This window comes from Peromyscus californicus, unplaced genomic scaffold (genome assembly GCF_007827085.1).
Source record: "Peromyscus californicus insignis strain IS unplaced genomic scaffold, ASM782708v3 Scaffold_8__1_contigs__length_139910024, whole genome shotgun sequence".
In the NCBI taxonomy this organism is placed as follows: Eukaryota; Metazoa; Chordata; class Mammalia; order Rodentia; family Cricetidae; genus Peromyscus; species Peromyscus californicus.
Window position 1 is genome coordinate 5909407 of NW_026294606.1, and position 18802 is coordinate 5928208.

The 18802-nt window shown below is 40.7% G+C and overlaps 1 protein-coding gene and 1 long non-coding RNA gene across 13 annotated transcripts in view; one reads left to right on the forward strand and one right to left on the reverse strand.

The window, feature by feature from the left end:
* Positions 1-18802, forward strand: part of Kif27 (kinesin family member 27) — a 111441-nt gene that overhangs the window by 84188 nt on the left and 8451 nt on the right. For 9 of the 10 annotated variants that reach the window (XR_008215660.1, XM_052727511.1, XM_052727512.1 and 6 more), the window contains 5 exons: positions 433-609; positions 8419-8634; positions 14246-14452; positions 15907-16105; positions 17939-18106. Coding sequence is in view for 9 of the 10 variants with exons in the window: in XM_052727511.1 (XP_052583471.1) it covers positions 433-609; positions 8419-8634; positions 14246-14452; positions 15907-16105; positions 17939-18106 (967 nt within the window). In the remaining variant the exon portion in view is untranslated. The remainder of the gene's footprint in view (positions 1-432; positions 610-8418; positions 8635-14245; positions 14453-15906; positions 16106-17938; positions 18107-18802) is intronic. The other variant, XM_052727515.1, reaches the window with a different exon arrangement.
* LOC128103286 (uncharacterized) overlaps positions 616-18802 on the reverse strand; it is a 105387-nt gene continuing 87200 nt past the window's right edge. For 2 of the 3 annotated variants that reach the window (XR_008215663.1, XR_008215661.1), the window contains exons 3-5: positions 16507-16617; positions 8943-9042; positions 616-3500 (exon numbers count right to left, since the gene is read on the reverse strand). This is a non-coding gene — a long non-coding RNA (uncharacterized LOC128103286). Of the gene's footprint in view, positions 3501-8942; positions 9043-14210; positions 14295-16506; positions 16618-18802 lie in introns of all 3 variants that reach the window. The other variant, XR_008215662.1, reaches the window with a different exon arrangement.

Below are 18802 nucleotides of genomic sequence, written 5' to 3' on the forward strand. Positions count from 1 at the left end.
TTATTTACTTACTCATTTGACCTTGTATCAGATACCATCTGCAGGCCAGGCAGCACGTCAGATATGAATCATAGAGAACTGAAAAGTACTGCTCATGGAGTCTTTCAAGTAGCTCAGGTTGGAGGACGGCAGCTTAAAGAGAGCCATGGTGGAAGCATGGCCTCTACAACGTGTGAAGATACCCAGCCTGGCTTTAATAGATGTAGAGAAAATTGTGATGCTTTTGCCAGGCAAAAAGAGCTTGAGTAACACTGTAGGATAATAAACTTTACTCTTTACAAAACAACACAGCAACATGTTAACCAGAATCATCAGAGCCAAATGGGAAGATGAATAATTTTAATGTTCATTTTTTTAAAGTTCCAGCCATTTAAAATGATAAGAGTCTTTATGGTAGGGGAGAAACAAACCACAGTATTTCTTTTAATGTAGAAATTGGATGAGCAAAAGAAATGGTTAGATGAAGAAGTAGAGAAAGTTTTGAACCAACGCCAAGAACTAGAGATGCTGGAAGAAGACCTGAAGAAACGCGAAGCCATCATCTCTAAAAAGGAAGCCCTGCTACAGGAGAAGAGCCACCTGGAAAATAAGAAGCTGCACTCTAGTCAGGTATCCTGTTTGTCACTTTATTCTGCTTCTATGATATTTTCTCTCTAAAAGGTAAATCCGGAGCTGGATAAATGGCTAAGTGATTAAGAGCACTGGCTGCCCCTCCAAGGTCCTAGGTTTGATCCCAACACACACATGGAAGCTCACAACCACGTATATACAACTCCTGTCCCAGGGGATCCTCTTCTGGCCTCCTTGGGCATCAGACATGCACATGAAACACAGACATACATTCAGACAAAACACCCATAAACATATAAAAATTAGAAAATTAAAAGGTAAATCATAACCGTAGTCAGTAATTTGCTTTCCATCCAAGGGTGAGGTCCTGAGTTAGGATCTCAAGAACCCACATAAAAAGTGGGGGATGGAAGCAGTCACTTGTAATTTCTGTGTTGGGGAGGTGGAGATGGAGTTCCTGGGGCTGACTGGCTAACACGGCCAAATCACTGAGCTCCAGGTCCACTGAGAGACCCTGTCTCCAAACATAATGTGCAAAACCCATTGAGGAAGACACCTGATGCTGACCTCTGGTCTTGAAACACATGTTCACATACATGGACACACAGACACATAAAGATAAACTGTAGTTAAAAGCCAAAGAAAAATTATTATTCTCAGTGTCTTCTGCTACTTTATCAAATGATTGACATCAAAGCATTGCTGCTTTCAGGTAACATGTTCAATAGTCTTCAAGTATGACTTATTAACTTTTATATGGTGGTAAAATATATAGAACATAAGATTTACCTTTTAGTTTTGTTCTTTACCAGTGTCTCCTATGTAGCCTGGTCTGGCCATGAGTTTCTGCCTCAGTGTCTGGTGCTAGGTTTATAGGAATGTGCCTATGGTCGTGGTCAACTTAAAATTTACTTTAGAAGACATTTTTTTTGAGTTTACAATTCAGTGGCATTAATACCTACAATGTTGTTGAACTGTCACAACTATATATTTCCAAAACTTTTTCATTCTCCCAAATAGAAGCTCTGTGACCTTCCACAGTAACTTTCTTTCCCTCCTCCCTGTCACCCTCCATTAGTGATGTCAGAGGGTATTTTAAATAGATTGTACTACCTGGTATTCTACAGTGGGCATTTGGAAAATGTTATCCACATGTCACTACCACCCAACATTAGAGGGTTACAAGATTCATATAAAAAAGAAAAAGGATTGTAGAATGATGGTTAGATGTTTTGTTTTGTTTTGTTTTGTTTAATTATAAAGACTTAAGTAATGTCATAAATACTTTTCCTGCAGGACTTAGACCTTAGGAGCCAAGTCATGAAGTAGTTTTATGAACAGGTTTGCCTCAGTCGCAGATTTTCAGAAAGGAATGATTGTGGAAGTGAAAGCAGCAGGAACTATTTCTTGACTTACCTGCATGTATTTTCACTAATAGCATCTAAAAATGAAACTGACTTGTCAGATTTGAAAAGATAATTTCACTTAGAGCTGGCATTGGGTCCAGAGAGAGTCCACACCTGTGTCATAGAACAAAGGATCAGTGGTCCACATGTCAGTAAGCATCTAGACCGGAGAGTCCAAACTGATCATGGTGTGTTCTTAACATTGCTCCACTGGGACCTGTGTGTGACTCTGCTGTCATCCATTTCTAGTCTCGTTGTCATTGAATACAGGGTTTGGGTGACCGCTCTGACAAACATGATTCTTGATGGCATATCTTAACTGCTTAAACTGTCAGGGTCAAGTTATAGAAACTATCCCTCAAAATATGTAAAATAACAGCAAAAGCTTAACAAATCAAAATTACAAGGGAATGATAGAAGAAATTACCTGGATCTTTAAGATATGTCCTATTTACAAAAGGGAGAAGAAAGTAAAGGACTGTGGAGTAAAATATTTTCTTAAAGTTTACTTTATGAGATGGGAAAAGAAAATGCATAAAAACAGCTGTTTTCTGATTTTAAAGAGCTATCATTTTTTACAAAGATTTTGTTTCTTAAAATTAGGTGCATATATCTATCTGTCTGAGGAGTATGTGCACGTGTCCTGAAGAAAAGGGTGTAGCTAGAGTTACAGGTGGTTGTGGGCCACCTCTTAAGGGTGTTCAGAACCAAACATGGGGCTTCTACAAGAACGGCACATGGTGTTAACCACTGCGCATCTCTCCATCCTTGAGAGATGGAATTTTAAGAAGCAAGAACAAACTGAGATAAATAGGAAGTATAAATGAGTGAAAACCACCTTAATACTTTGAAAATTTTAACAGACTTGAGACTATTATCCCACTTGATTCTTTTCAGTAAAAAAGGCATTAAAAGATTTCATTTTTTCTAGTGTTTGAGGAATATTTACAAGACTTTGATGATATGCATTTCAGATAAGGACCATGGTAGGCTGAATACTTATCTAAAATGACAGAAAGAAAAATGCATTGCATACAGTTAACTCAAGCCAAGCATGATGTTAGTACCTGTAAATCTAGCATTCCTGAGGTAAGGTAAGATGATTAGAAGCTCTGGGCCCATTTGGGCTACATATCATGTTTAAGGCTAACCTGGGCTACACAAGAATACCCTGCCACAAAAGAAACAAAAAAATTAAAATACGTCACTGACCTGCAAATAAGAGCTAAAATTATAACACTATTAGAAGAACACACAGTCTGGACTGCAACCATTTTATAATGTAATTTTTTAAGATTTATTTTTATTTATATGCATGTGTCTACATCTATGTATGTGCCCACGGAGGCCAGAAGAGAGTGTTGGATCCCTGGCGTTGAAGTCACAGGTGGTTGTGAGCCACCTAATATGGGTGCTGGGAACCAAACCTGGGTCCTCTGTGAGAGCAGTAAGTGCTCTTAACTTCTGACTCATCTCTCTGGCCTGCTTTGTGACTTTTGAGTAGTGATTTCTTGGATATTGCACCTAAAACACAGCAGGAAAAGAAAAAACAAATAAATTGGACTTCATATTAAAAATATTGGAGATTTAAAAGACATGATCAGGAAAGTAAAAAGATAGTTTACGGAATATAGGAAAGTATTTGCAAATTTTTTATTATCTGCTAAGAGATTGAGAAAGATTTAAAATTTGATAATAAAAGAGTAACCTAGTTCTCTCCTAGCACTTGGGAGGTTGTTGAAGTAGGAATATAGTAGGAATAAGTAGGATATAGCATAATCTTGTCTAAAACAAAAACAAAATAAATATGACCTAATTAAAGAAGAAAGGATCTGAAAAGACTTTTTTCCAAAGAAGAAAAGTGACAATAATCGCATAAGAAGACAGTCATAAGTTAGCCATCAAAGTAATGAATACAAAGCAAAACCTTCAATGAGATCCCGCTCACTGGGGTGGCTATAATTAGAAAACCAGATTAGAAGTATTGCTGAGGGAGTGGGGAAAAATGGAACATTTGTCTACTACTGGTGGGATTAGTATGGTACAGTTACCTCGGCTAACCATCTTGGAGTTCTTCTAAAGGTTAAATATTCAGATATGTTGTTAACCCAGCAATTCCTTAGGTATATATTCAAGAGAAATAAAGGCACATGCCCATGTCAAAACTTCAAGGTTCATGGAATCATAGCTAAATAATAGAAACACTACAAGTGTTTATCAGCTGATGAATCAATAGGCTGTAGTATATTGAGTATTGGTATTAGAAAGCAATGAGGCATTGATATCTGCTACATATGGTGAACCTTGAAGACAGACGTTAAGTGAAATAAGCTAGTCACAATATGTATTGTGTAACACTCTTCCTGAATAGGCGATTCCAAAGGAAGTAGAATAGTGGGTGGTCACCTAGGCTAGTGAAGTGAGGTGAGATTGGGGAAAAAATGGAGTGACTTACTGAGTCTTTATTGAAGGGTGATGAAATGATTCTAAAATGGATTGTGGCAGTGATTGCATAATTCTGAATATACTAAAACCCTTTGCCATACTTTAAATAAATGAGTTATATTATACTTGAATTTTATCTTATTCAGAATACCTACCTATAGGCTGGGTGGTGGTAGTGCATGCCTTTACTCCCAGCACTCAGGAGGAAGAGGCAAGCTGCTCTACAGAGCTAGTTCCAGGATAGCCAGGGCTACACAGAGAAACCCTGTCTCAAAAAAAAAAAAAAAAAAAAAAAAAACCAAACAAACAAACAAAAAAAACCCCAGCAACAACCAAAAAACAAAAACAGCCACATGGTGGTGGTACACACCTTTAATCCCAGCACTTGGGAGGCAGAGGCAGGTGGATCGTTGTGAGTTTGAGGCCAGCCTGGTCTACAGAGCGACATCCAGGACAGGCACCAAAACTACACAGAGAAACCCTGTCTTGAAAAAAGAAAAAAGAAAAACCAAAAACAGAATAGCTGTAAAGCCAGGAAAGGACTTAACAAAAGCTACATAATTACTCAAAAACTGTCTGTGAGATGGAGACAAGTAGGTGACACCCAGAGTTTAGGACAAAAGATGAAGGCTTGAGGGAGAACTTCAGCCCCTCCCCTGCACACACCTTTTAAACAAAGGAACAGCTTTAGTGAAATGCAGTTCACTTACTCTTGTTTGCTTTTGTTCATTTGTTTGTCTGAGACATGGTCTTACTATGGACCTCCGGCTGGCATGGAACTTGAGGTTCTCTTGCCTCACCCTCCCACGTCCCAGAAGTGCTAGGATTACTGCCACCATTCCCAGCAGTCTTAGGAACTAGTAAATTCCTAACTCATGCAAGTGGGGTTTTTTTGGGGGGTGGGGATGGTGGTACCATAGCATGCATCTGGAAGTCAGAGGACCCTGTTGGGTATCAGGTCTTGCCTTCTAGCTTATTTGAGTCAAGGTCTGTCTTAGTCACTGGTGGGTAGATGAGGCTAGCTGGCCCACAAGCTTCTGGCAATTTTCCTATCTCCATCTCCCATCTCCCTATGGGGTGCACTGAGATTAGAGACAAGCTAGTGCACCCAGCCATTATAACGGTTCTGAAAATCATTCAGGTCATCAGGCCTGCACAGCAAGTGCTTTACGCACTGAACCATCTCTCCAGCCTAGTACATGACTCGTAAATGCTACCACATTGCCTGGCATGGTGGTGCACGTCTTTAGTCCCAGCACTGGAGAAGCAGAGGCAGGCGGAGCTCTATGAGTTTGAGGCCAGCCTGGTCTACGTAGTGACTTCCAGGCAAGTCAAGCCTACATAATAAGACCCTTTCTAAAAATAAATAAATAGAAAAAAAATACCACCAGTGTTAAAAACAAGCAATACAACTGAAGGAAACAGGAACTGGTGGACACTAGGAATAGAACAAGAAGCTGGAAAAGCTTCAGGAAAGACTCATATCTTCAATGTGGTTTTAAAAAAAGATACTGTAGCCATAAGACAGGAAGTACAGGACATTAATGACATGAAGGAACTATTAGGAATTGAAAGGGCAAACAGAAAAAGTTGAAATATTTGAGAGTGTGTTAAAGAAAAATCACTAGAAAATAAAGGGGAAAATCTCAGATAAATCTAGGAAACCCAGCACTGAAGTAACAGGAAATCCAAAAAGATGAGTCAGAGAAAACACACACGTCAAAGCTCCTGGGATGGAGAGATGGCTCAGTGGGTAGGAGCCCTTGCTGCTCTTGCAGAGGACTCAGGCTCCCTTCCCAGCACCCACATGGTGGCTCACAACCCATCTGTGACTCCAGTTCCAGAGGATCCTATGCCCTTATCTGTAGCTGACATCTGTAGCTCTCAACATCATATTAGCCTTCACTTTCTCCCTTCTAGGAACACTTAGGTTCTGATCTCAGGTACATGCATGGTGCATGTGGTAGTGTGAAAGAAAATGGCCCCCAAAGAGAGTGGCGCTATTAGGAGGTATGGCCTTTTTGGAGGAAGTGTGTCACTGTAGGGGTGGGCTTTGAGGTCTCCTTTGCTCAATCTACTAATTTTCCCAGTTCACTTCCAGTTGCCTTTGGATCAAGATGTAGAATTGTCCAGCACCATGGCTGGCTGCATGCTGCCATACTCCCAGCTGGCATGCTCCCCTCCATGATGATAATTGTCAAAACCTCTGAAACTGTAAACTGCCACCTCAAAGAAATGTTTTCCTTTATAAGAGGTGCCATGGTCATGGTGTCTCTTCACAGCAACAGAAACCCTAAGACAGCGCAGATACATACATGCAGGCAAAACATTCATCTAAAAAAAATCAATCTTAAAAAGAAAAGTTTCCCGACATAAGATTCTAGACTGAAAAAGCCCATCAAGGACCCAACACAAAAGCCTTGTGAAGGGTTTAGGTGACCAGAGGAAAACAAATCTTTGATACTCCAACTTGAAAAAACCAGTCACTTGTCAATCTCAGGAGCCATTTTCTCCACTTAAAAGATTTGAAGCAGTCTTCAGATTCATGAGGAAAATGTTCAACTAAAAATCCTCTTCCTAGTCCAGATTCCTAATTAGTATAGAGTGTTTCCTGTCAAACAACCGCACTTCACATATGAAAAAGGAACATGACAGAAGACATCACTCAGCATGGTCATGCAAGAAAAGAATTGCTGAGATGGCTCAGTGGGTAAGGGTGTGGTCACCAAATGCAGTGTGACCCCAGGGCTCACACGGGAGAAGAAAAAACAAACACATGTAAAATAAAGAGATTATTGAATACATTTCTTGACAACGTTGATTAAATGAAAGTATGAGATTTTACAGTCTTGTAGAAGAGTTAGTTACAAGGTATATAAAAAAAGATGTATTTAGTGGAAGTTGACCATGTTTTACAGATATATCAGCTATGGGTAATAGTCACAAGTTCCTAATGAGGTAAGTGAGTATCGATTTAACCAAAAGCTCTAATCTAACTTACAGTGGGAAAACAGAGGAGGGATGTACACAGAGAAGGGTGTGAGTGCTAAGTTCTCGCTCCTGTAGTAGACAGACAGTGTCTACAGTGGGTTGTTTAGACAGGTGGGCAAACTATTAGAAGAACCAACTAGAAGGAGTTAAGGAGACTTATTTTAGGAAAGGTTCTGCTTTCTATTATGATATGATAAACTTTATGATAGTCTATATGTATGTTAGAAACCATATGGAAGTATATAATATAATATCTTTACACATTGTTTTAAGTTCTAATGGACAGCTTCATAAACTTGACCAGATTCTTATATTTTCTGACCATAATGAAATAAGAATAAAAAGTATGCTGAACACATCAAATATTAACCTCTTAAGAAATTGTAACAGTTTTACCATGTAATGAACTAAGGAGTAAAATAATAAAAGAAAAAGAAAAATACTGCCTCTCAAAACCTTTGATTTTTTTTAAAAAAATGAGTCTGAGTGTTTTGCCTGTATAGTGCATTATGTGTGTGCAGTTCCCAAGGAGGCCAGAAGAGGGCACCAGATCCCCTGGAACTGGATTACAGACGTTGTTAGCTGTCATGTGAATGCTGGGAACTGAACCCTGATCCTCTGCAAGAGCAGCCAGGTCTCTTAACCACCAAGCCCCCTCTCTAGCCCCCATAACTTCATATTTTGAAAAATATATAGGTAGATAGGTTTTTTGAGACAAGGTTTCTCTGCGTAACAGTTCTGGAAAAAGGAACATATGAAGTTCATATGTCCTGGAACTCATTCTGTAGACCAGTCTGGCCTTGAACTCACAGAGATGCACCTGCCACCAACACCCGGCAAACCTATATATTTTTTAAGAACCATTAAACTTAAGATTTTAGAAAGTTTATGGAAGAAAATAAAAGATAAAAATAAAATCATTTAGTATCGTAATGATGTTTTTCCTGTCCTAAGCTGTCTGAATTTCTTGTTAACTCTCTTTCTATCTGATGGTTGTGTCCGTTAGGACTTAAGCACAGATAGTCTGAAAATATCAACTCGCCTGAACTTGTTGGACCAAGAGTTGTCAGAAAAAAGCTCGCAACTTGAGAGCAGCACAGCTGAGGAGAAAGTCAAGATTGCAGAACAGGTGCAGGCTCTCCAAAGAGAGAAGGGTCAGCTGCAGAGACAGAGAAGCCTCATGGACGAAAAGCTTCAGAATGGCAGAGTGCTGTCCCCCAAAGTGAGTCAGTATTCTTTGGAACTGGAGTTGTTGTATGATGGGTGATGTGAGTGATTCCTTGGACTCTTATCCCAATGATCATAAAGCTGATAAACCATTTCAAGACTGTGTCAGCTAATGAGTTCACCTGGCATCTGTTTGGTACTATAAGCCATGCTTGCTGAGAGACACAAAGACACAAACAACGGCTAAGTTATGTTTCTCTTGAGAGTTTGTATTCCAACTGGGAAGACAGAAATACAAGAAAACAGAATCCCAAAAGAACATGAAAAAGACAATGCCGAGTAATGTAGGAAAGCTATACTTACTACATTATCTGCACAAATAGTGCAGAGAGGTCATCTGGGAAGCCGTGTCAATGCTGCCATGGTGGATTGCAATCATAAGTTGGATTTTGATAGGACATTGCTAGGTAGAGCAGACAGAAGAGTGAGGAAACCATTAGCAGAGGGCAGAAGCCCATTATTAGTGAACAGTGAAGCCGTGGTAGTGTACACCGGTACCCTAGCACTAGGGAGACTGAGGTGGACAGACGGCTGCAAATTCAAGGCAAGGTCTAGGCCAACTACATGGTGAGGTGGGTCTCACAGAGAATGGCTTCTGTTTAGTGTGGAGTTCTGTGGCAGATAACATTGACAACACTCTCTGAACAATACCATCCAGGTGGAACACAGTTGTATGTTCCATTTGGCCTTGTAAGCTTCCCTTTGGCTTTCTTTAGTGTAGTTTTGAAGTATACTCTGATTTCACTACCGTGTTTTAAAGCCAAGATTAATATTCTCAATAAGTCTGCCAGTAGCAAATTAATGGAAGGAGATTCTAAAGTGACCCAAGACACGAATAGGTGTGGAATAGCTTGCTATCTTGATGTCTTTAAACTTGCTTAAATTTATTTTCTCTTTTTACAGTAATTATTTTTCTAATTATATTATTTACAAGAAGTGATAGACTTTAGATCATTTTAGTAGCAAATTGCCCAACAATTCACTGAAAACAGAACACTTCCATTTTTTGATGAAATCCAAAAATTAAAAATGATATATTTGAGGCTGGGCAGTGGTGGTGCACGCCTTTAATCTAGCACTTGGGAGGCAGAGGCAGGCACATCTCTGTGAATTCCAGGCCAGCCATGCCTACACAAAGAAACCCTTTCTTGAACCCTGCTCCCACCCCCAAAAGATCCCAGAAGTTAAAAGTCTCTTAGGACTGGAGAGATGGCTCAGTGGTAAGAGCACCTGCTGCTCTTCCAGAGGACTGGGGTTCAGTTCCCAGCAACCATTTCAAGTGGCTCATAACAACTTGTAACTCCAGCTCCAGGGGAACTTGTGTCATCTTCTGGACTCTGAGCACCTGCACACATGTGGCATACACACACAGACATGTACATGCGTATAAATTAAAACTAAAATACAAAGTCCAAAGTCTTTTAACTATGGACTTCTGCGGAACAAAGTTACACACTGTCTTACCCCAGAAGGAGAGAACTAGGGCATATAAACAATTAGCAATGTAAATCTAGATCCTGTAGCTCACATCTGCCCCTGGGGCTCACTCACTGCCATTTCCAGCTCCCAAAGGCTTGAACAGTAATCTCATTGCATCATGTCTGCCATCCACAGCACACACAGTGCGCCCGGCAGGCTTGTGCCTGCTCAGCTGTGCCCCTGCCATTGTCCTTGGCAGACATCCACTACAACTGAGGGTACACCTTCACTGATGGGCTCTGTTGGCCTTTCTTCAGGGACTTTTTGTCCCTGCCACATGGCACCAGACGTCACCCACTCTCTATGATTCCTGCAATCTTGCATCTCTCATGCTTTCCAAACCAGTACTTTGTGGGAACTTTTGTAAATTGCCAAGTTTGGCTGCCAATTTGAGACTGTGTGCTGACCCTGAGCAGATACTTCCTGCCGCTTCCGGGGAACATACTTCCTTCAGTGGTGTGACCTCTTGTTAGTCATAGCAGGTTCTCAGCCCCAGCTGATCAGACATTCTTACTCCGTGTCTTACAATGGCCCCCTCCCAGGGCTTACTAGAGTCTTTGCTTCTCTCTGACCCATATCCAGGCCCCACCATCTGCATTTCTCTCAGCATCCCTGTCTTCCTTGCCCACTGTATGTTTTTATTAAGCTCTGAGTAGCCAACAGCTTTTTTAGCCCACAGTTTAAGGTCTTCTACATTCTTCTCAAAACAGTGTGGTCAGGTTGATCATAGCAACAGCCCACTTCTCTACTACCAATTTTTGTTCTAGTTCCCTTTCTGTTGCTGTGATAATATACTCTGACTGAAGGCAACTCAGGGAAGGAAAAGGTTTATTTCAGCTCTCAGGTCACAGTCCTTCACTGAGGGAAGTCAAGGCAGGAACGTGAGCAAGAACTTGAAACAGAAACCATGGAGGAACATTGCTTGTTGGCATGCTTCTGGCTCATGCTGAGCTCCCTTTTGTATACATCCCAGAACAGCAGTCAGCTGGGTCTTCCTGTATCAATCAGCAGTCAAGACAGTTCCACACAGATCTATCCACAGGTCAGTCTGACCTGGGAAACCCCGCAGTTGAGATGCCCTTCTCAAGTAACTAGCTGTGTCTAACTGGGATACCTCCTCTGCTGTGGAACGAGAACTAGATCTGCCTCTCCGACTGTGTTGGGGTTCCTGTTAACCCCTCACTGTCCTCCTCACTTAGCAGTCTCCGCTGACCGCTCTCCTGCTCCCCGCTTTTAGTGTTTTTAGTGTTTTGGTTGTCAGTTTTTTATCCTGCTCAGGTGGGTTGGAAATGCTTTGTCTTCCTTTTCCTGACGAGGCTCATTTTATGACATAATGCTTTCCACTTCTGTCCATGTTGCTGCAGACTCAACGCTGCAGAGCTGCTCTCTAATAAGTGGTGTACAGGGAAGGAAACAGAATAACCTTTATGTCTAGTCTGCCTTTCCGACCTTAGTTCCTTCTCTTATGATTATTCACTCATCCAAAATGTACATATAACACAATACTTGTGAGGGAGCGTTTGTTAGTCTTTTGTTTCACTTCCTTATTGAAAGGAATGTGTGGTCTAAAACATTTAGAGACCAGTGCTGTAGGCCTTGTTCTCTAGGAAGCTATTAGAAAAGTAGATCTCTAGGACTCACCTGGACTGGTTGTCTCAGATCTTTATCAGTATCTTTAGTTCTAAGTAATGGTAATGTGCAGTGACAGTTCCCCATGGCCACTTACCTTGAGTTAGAGGGACCCAAAGCCACGTGGCGTGCTTCATCATATTTCTACCTTTTCACTCTTATAATTTCATTGTGGTGTGTGTGTGTGTGTGTGTGTGTGTACATGTACACTTACATGTGTATGCATGCACATGCTTGTATGCTGTAGCACATGTATGGAGGTCAGTGGACAGCTAGGGAGTTGGTTCTTTATTTCTGACATGTGGATTCCAGAGTACAAACTCAGGTAGTCAGGCTTGGCAGCAAAGCCTTTGCCCACTGAGCCATGGCACTGGCCCATGTGCACAGTTATTTGGAGTGGACAGTCCTCAGGGTGCTATAGTTATAAGACCTCATATTTCCTAGCAGTTCCTTGACTTACATCCAAAACTATGGAAACTAAAATGATACTAAATAGATCTCAGCAAACTTTTATTTTTGATAAAATATAATCTGAGTATCAATTGAAAAGTCAGATGTATTCTCTTTAGATAACTCACTTCTTTTTCTAGGTTCCTTTTATTCATTCACTTATGTACCTTTCAAAAGTATTTAAGGTGTTTTTTTCCTTTTAAAAATGTGATTGTTGGGGCTGAAAACATGCCTTCGGTGACTAGGACCTGGGTTCAGTTCCCAGCACCCACACTGAGCAGCTCACAGCCACCTGTAACTCCAGCTCCAAGACAGACAATATCCTCTTCTAGATTCTGCAGGGCACCTGCACTCACATGCCAGACAATACACAATATACATAATTTAAAAACCATAAAAATTAATCTTTCAAAATATGATTATTTTGTTTATTTTGGAACAATTATCATATAAGCAAAGGATGGTTAGTTACTGCACAGAGAAATGGCAATTGAATGTTTTCCCCAAATTGCTCTTCCAGAAGATTTTATAAGATGGCTTTTTAAAGTAAATATTTGACTTCCTGCTAGGTGAAGTCATTATCTGATTCTTGAGCTGGAAAAAAAAAGGAGGTCTGGGAGTCACTAATAACTCTTAGGAGTGGTGAGGAAATGGAAATATTTTTTTAAATTTTCATTAACACATTCAACAAATAGTAAGTTTAAATTATGTGATAAATACTGTGCTTAGCAGCAAGGATGTGAGTATGGGTCAGGTAGTCTTCCTGGAGAAGCCTGCTTTAGGTGACCTCAGCGCAGACATAGGAGTACCGAGATACAGCCATGTCTCCGTTGCCAGGGGTCTGGGTTTCCCCTGCTTTCTCCCAGATAGCATGAATTTGGACAACTCGAAGGACTGTTTTGTCTTCTGACACAAATGGTATATTAACTGATGTTATAGTGCCACCATTTAAAATAACAGTTCATTGTAACATGAACTGCTAAATGGTCTTTCAGTTAAAAAACCCTGTACCAGATATTGGGGTAAATGCTGAAAGATCAGAGAGACAAAGGAACAAGCCACAGCCACCACCTCTTACCTCACCAACTCCTCAGCCTGAAAAGTCTTCTAGCTGAAAGGGGTTCCTCAGCTGAAAAGCCTTTAGTTCCTGTCTCCTCACACCTTATATACCTTTCTCCACCCAGCCATATCACTTCCTGGGATTAAAAGCATGTGTGCTTCCCAGTACTGGGATTAAAGATGTGTGCCACCACTGCCTGGCTTCTATGTTTAATCTAGTGGCATGTTCTGTCCTCTGGTTTTCAGGTAAATTTTATTAGAGTACACAGTCAGTATATCACCACACTTCATAGGAATCTTTTTTTTTTCTGAAGGGGGTTAAAATAGGGTCTTGTTATGCAGCCCTTGAACTCTTGCCTTAGCCTTCCAAGTACTGGAATTTTAGGCACAGGCTTCTGTGGCTGGTCCATTTCATAGGAATGAAATGTTCCAGTTGGTCGGGTCTGACTGCTTCTGTCCCCTATGCTGCATTTCCTCCAGAGACTCTTCTGATCACTGTTCTCAGTTGCTGGTTCCAAGCGCAAGTGTCCCTTCCCTTTGCCCTCGCACTCTTTGGAGGTGCAACAGATCCACCAGGTCTCCTTAGTGGAGAGTCTACACTTAAATGCACTTTAGGAATATTGGAAGGAGATGACAGTATTACAACTTCTGTGAGCTGAGGCCAGGTTCAGGTGTATCCTTTGGATTAGGTAATCAGTGTTTGCTGCATAGCCTTGGAACATTGTGGAACTCACTTAGCTTTTACATCTTCCATTTTGTTATGCAATGTTTATGGTGAAGACTTGATGATTCTGCATTGTACAATGACAGGTGATACATCATACAGCTTAGCCAAATCGCAAACACTGAATGGATCCTTAACATCAGTGAGAGTCTAAGGGGATAGTCCTTTAGACGGAGGTTTCATCACATGGTAAGATCTGAGCTAAGCATATGACAGAATTCAGGTTATACCTTTTCTTAAGATGAATGCTCTCTGTGGTCTCTAGGAAGAACATCTTCTTTTCCAACTTGAAGAAGGAATAGAAGCCTTGGAAGCTGCAATTGAATTCGAGAACGAAAGCATCCAGAGTCGCCAGAACTCACTTAGAGCATCATTCCAAAATCTCTCTCAGAGTGAAGCTAATGTCGTGGGGAAACTAGTTTGCCTAAATCTTACTGAGATTAGAGCTATTCTTTTCAAATATTTCAATAAGGTATGTTTCCAAGGAACAACACTTTCCTTACAAGAAATGGTCAAGGTACCCTTATTTATATCAAACATTTAAAGAAAGTAAAAGATTGAAAGATTTGGTGATATAACTTTAATTTATAGCCTTCCTTATTATTCCTTGATTCTAAATTTAAATGCTGTTCATGAAAAGTCTAGGGCCCTGCGAGTTTTCCTTCCTCCGTTGCTGTGGGTAGACTACACTGTGCATTTCCCATCATGATGTGGAGCTGGTGGAGATGAAGTGGTGCGCGGTGGCAGTGGCAGTGGCAGTGGCAGGCATTATTAGTCTGAATGTGCTTCATCTGATCATCTTACAAAAATCGGCAGTTCACTGATGGACATAGTCTGTGTCATTGAGAACTATGTTCACATTTTCCCTAATATTTTTTCACTTAAAAGATATATCATGAAGAATGGCTTTTCCCTAAAAATATATTGAATTAATGAGAGTATCCAACAGTTGATACAAAGTTAGACAAAGACTTTTTCAAGGTCTATTTGTGTGAAATAAAGTGAATGAAAAGTTCAGCATAGTAATACACCACCTTTAATCCCAGCACTAGAGAGGCAGAGGCAGGTGGATCTCTGTTAGAGGCCAGCCTGGTTTACATAATGAGTTGCATGCAGGAAAGCCAGAGCTACATAGTGAGATCTTGTCTCAAAAAAAAAAGAAAATCTGAGGCTTGTGTATCAGTCAGTAATCAGTAGCTGTTACTGATGAGACTGTATTTTGTTGGCATGTGGCCTAGGCTTGGAGATAGAGTCTCTGATTGCATCCTGAGGGCTCCTAGCCCAAGGCCACTGTGTAGAAGTAGGTGCTGTTTTAGTGAGGTCATTGGAGATTCCTGTGGGTTCTACTGCACAGACACTGTCCACACTGCTCTGCTTCCTACCGCACAGCAGACCTCAACAGACACACACATGGTCTCAAGAGGAACCTCTGTGTCGATGTCAGAATGCTCTTCTACTTAGACAGAGTAAATGTTGCAAGAATAAAAGCATACTCCAGTATCCTTGTGGACTAGAGAAACAGTTATAGCCAGGCATGGTGGCACATGTCTGTACATTCCTAGCACTTAGGAGGCAAGTTCAAAGCCAAGGGTATATAGTAAAAACCTTGTCTCTGAAAGAAAAAGCAAGCAAGAAAGAGAATCATAAAATCTGAACTCAGTGATCTTATCTAAGAAGTTTTAGAGTGGTAACTATTAGTGCACTATTGTATTGAAAATGAAAATATTACCAATTCAAAATTCCAACAAATTCAAAAGGTTGTTAGACCATTTTATAGTTATGTTTTAAAGCATTTGCCGAGGCATCCAACCCCTTTTCAAAGGCACTGAAGATGTTACTGAGGTTGAGTAATCCAAGAAAACTGGACTGATTTTTGTATTAGGCTATGTAAGATACACTTAAAAGGCCAAAAACTGTCTTTGATAGGTGATTAATTTGCGAGAAACTGAACGCAAACAACAGTTGCAGAATAAGGAGATGAAAGTGAAGGTTCTGGAACTGGATAACATGGTCCATGAGTTAGAGTCTGCACTGGAGCATCTGAGACTGCAGTGTGACCGAAGACTGACCCTCCAGCAAAAGGAACACGAACAAAAGATGCAGCTGTTGTTACATCATTTCAGAGGTAACCCCTTGGGTGTCGGCTGAGGTGGGGAGTGCCGAGGAGGGAAGCCTGGCCAGAATGAGTCTCCAGTGTGTGTACATAGCTACTCCTTACAGACAGTCTGGACCTTCACGTGTGGGGCTACCACGCTTTGTACCTGCTCCCAGGCACTCAGAACCTCCTCTCATCCTGTTGGTTTGTTAGTCTGCCTCCTGTGTGGAAATGTAAGACAACTTGTGGCTTTTTCATGTACAGATGAGTGATAGGTTCTGTTGTCATTCCTAGTTACTTTTCTTGTTATAATTTTAGCCGAGTATATCATAGGTCAAAATTGATGGATACGTAATACTATAATATTATTAATGACCAGCAGCAGTTCAACAAGAAAGAGAAAGCTATCACACAGTCTGGCCTCACGTTACCTGAGCACATGGCTGGTATCCAAACAGATGCTGTGGCAACACAGTCTTGCCCGCTGAGTCTCCTTCAGCTCTCGTTCAGGCTGCGTAGCCCTGAGGTTCCTGAATACAGAGCTGCAGTGGGTGGAAGGGATTTGAAAGAAGCAGAAAATTGGAAAACATAAATTTGGGTCTTGAGGAAATGACAGTGAGCTAATTTTACAATGTTAATGTAACTGCCTAACGAACAGGATTTCCCTTGGCAGGATCCCTCATACCACTGCATTCAAATATGTCCTGTTCCTTCTGTAGTTCTGTTTAACAACTCTAAAGTGATAATTGAATCGAATTCCTTGTTTTTGAGATGGCTAGGATTGCACAGCATGAGTCCCAGCTCAGTTGGTGGAGCACCTACAGATCATGGGGAAGCCTTGGGTTCCGTTCCCAGCACCTCTTATTCTCATGACACTGTGTCTCAAAAAAATCAATAAAAACCCAATTGTTCCTATGGTTATACATGCAGATTATACACAATAGCTATAATTAAAATTACTAACAATTTGAGAATTTTCTAATTTCAACTGTATTTGTATGGGAAATAAAGCTGATAGGCTATGTGGCTTTTGGTTGGTTGGCCTTTTTGGTTTTGGTGCTGAAGACCAGACCTGGGGCCTTGCACATTAGTCATGCATTCTACCATTTGGAATGCTACTGGTTTGAAGTAATTTTTAAAGCTAGATGATGGGTTAAATAAGATAGAAGGATGGCAAAAGAAGATTGAATACCAATAGAGTTACATTTTTATATGTGCTGTACGAAGAAGGGCATAGCTCTGAAAGTGTATTTTCTGAAGGTCAGAAAACTGGATTTTATCATTATAGAACCATGGTACACATTCACAATATTAACTAGAAGTCTTAAGTTACCTGGAACAACAACCAAAGCTCCCCACCCCCCATTCTGCAGTGTTTTTTCCTTGTTATTTAATCTTTCTAGGCTCATTATTAACAGCTTTATTACTTTTTTGTGGTTTTTTTTAACTTAATATTTCTTGGGCCTATAAACCCAGGCATATAACTTGCCATATATCCACAGTCCCAAATGCAAGCTTGAAATAATATATTAACACAGATGATTGGTAGAGTTCTACACTTTTGAGTTGTTTTTAAGAGGAATGCCCATTTGATAAGGTTTGTTAGTAGTAATGGCAAAAAATGCTGAGTTGTGAGCAGGAAGTACCAGGAAGAGAGTAGGTAGAGAAGGAAATGAAGGGATCCATTCTTTGAAAAAAGTTTTATAGCCAAAAGAATCCATATTGTGGCTGAACAAATCCCTTCAGGTAACAGATATGTATAACATACTTCTGACCCTTTAAAGTCAGTCTGGAGCTATGCTAAACTATAATTTTGAATCATTTGTTTAAAGCCGAGATTAAATGTAAATTTTTGCTTTGTAGAGCAAGATGGAGAAGGCATTATAGAAACCTTAAAAAAATATGAAGATAAAATCCAGCAACTGGAAAAAGATCTTTACTTCTATAAGAGAACCAGCAGAGATCTTAAGAAGAAACTGAAAGAGACTGCCCAAGGAGGAGCATCCCCGTGGCAGCCCTCATTAGCAGAGCGTAAGGCTTTGAGTGCCACCTGCCATGTTAGCCCTGCCTCCCCTTCCCAAACATCCGCTGAGGCCCCGCCTGACACACAGTGAGCCCTTCCCAAGTGACAAGGTTGTTTAGGGGAGGTGCTGAATTTGTCTCTGTAGACAAACAGTGTTTCCTCAGTTTGTATATAAGACAGACCCCATGGGGAGTACTGGGAACATGAGCACGTGTATGTGTGTAGATAATGGTCATGTTTTTCTTTTCTTTTTGTTTTTTGTTTTGTTTTGTTTTGTTTTTTGAGACAGGGTCTCTCTGTATAACCCTAGCTGTCCTGGAACTCACTCTGTTGACCAGGCTGGCCTCGAACTCACAGAGATCCACCTTCCTCTGCCTCCTCAGTGTTGGGATTAAAGAAGTGCACCACCACTACCACCACCACCACCATCACCATCACCCCCTGGTGATCACTTTTTTTCTTATGGGCAAGGCTTTATTCATTATGGAAAATATTAATCAAATTTGAAAATGAAAGTATAATATGCCCAAAATATTGTTTCAGAAGAATATATTAACTCCAAATAAAGGTTGTCTCAAATCATATCTTGTGGTAGTATAAAGGCTGCACTTAGTTCTTCATTGTGTGGTGAATTAATGAATTGAACCTCTTCCCTCTTGAACTGGGAGTGTTGTACCTCACCCATGCTCAGCAAGTATACACTC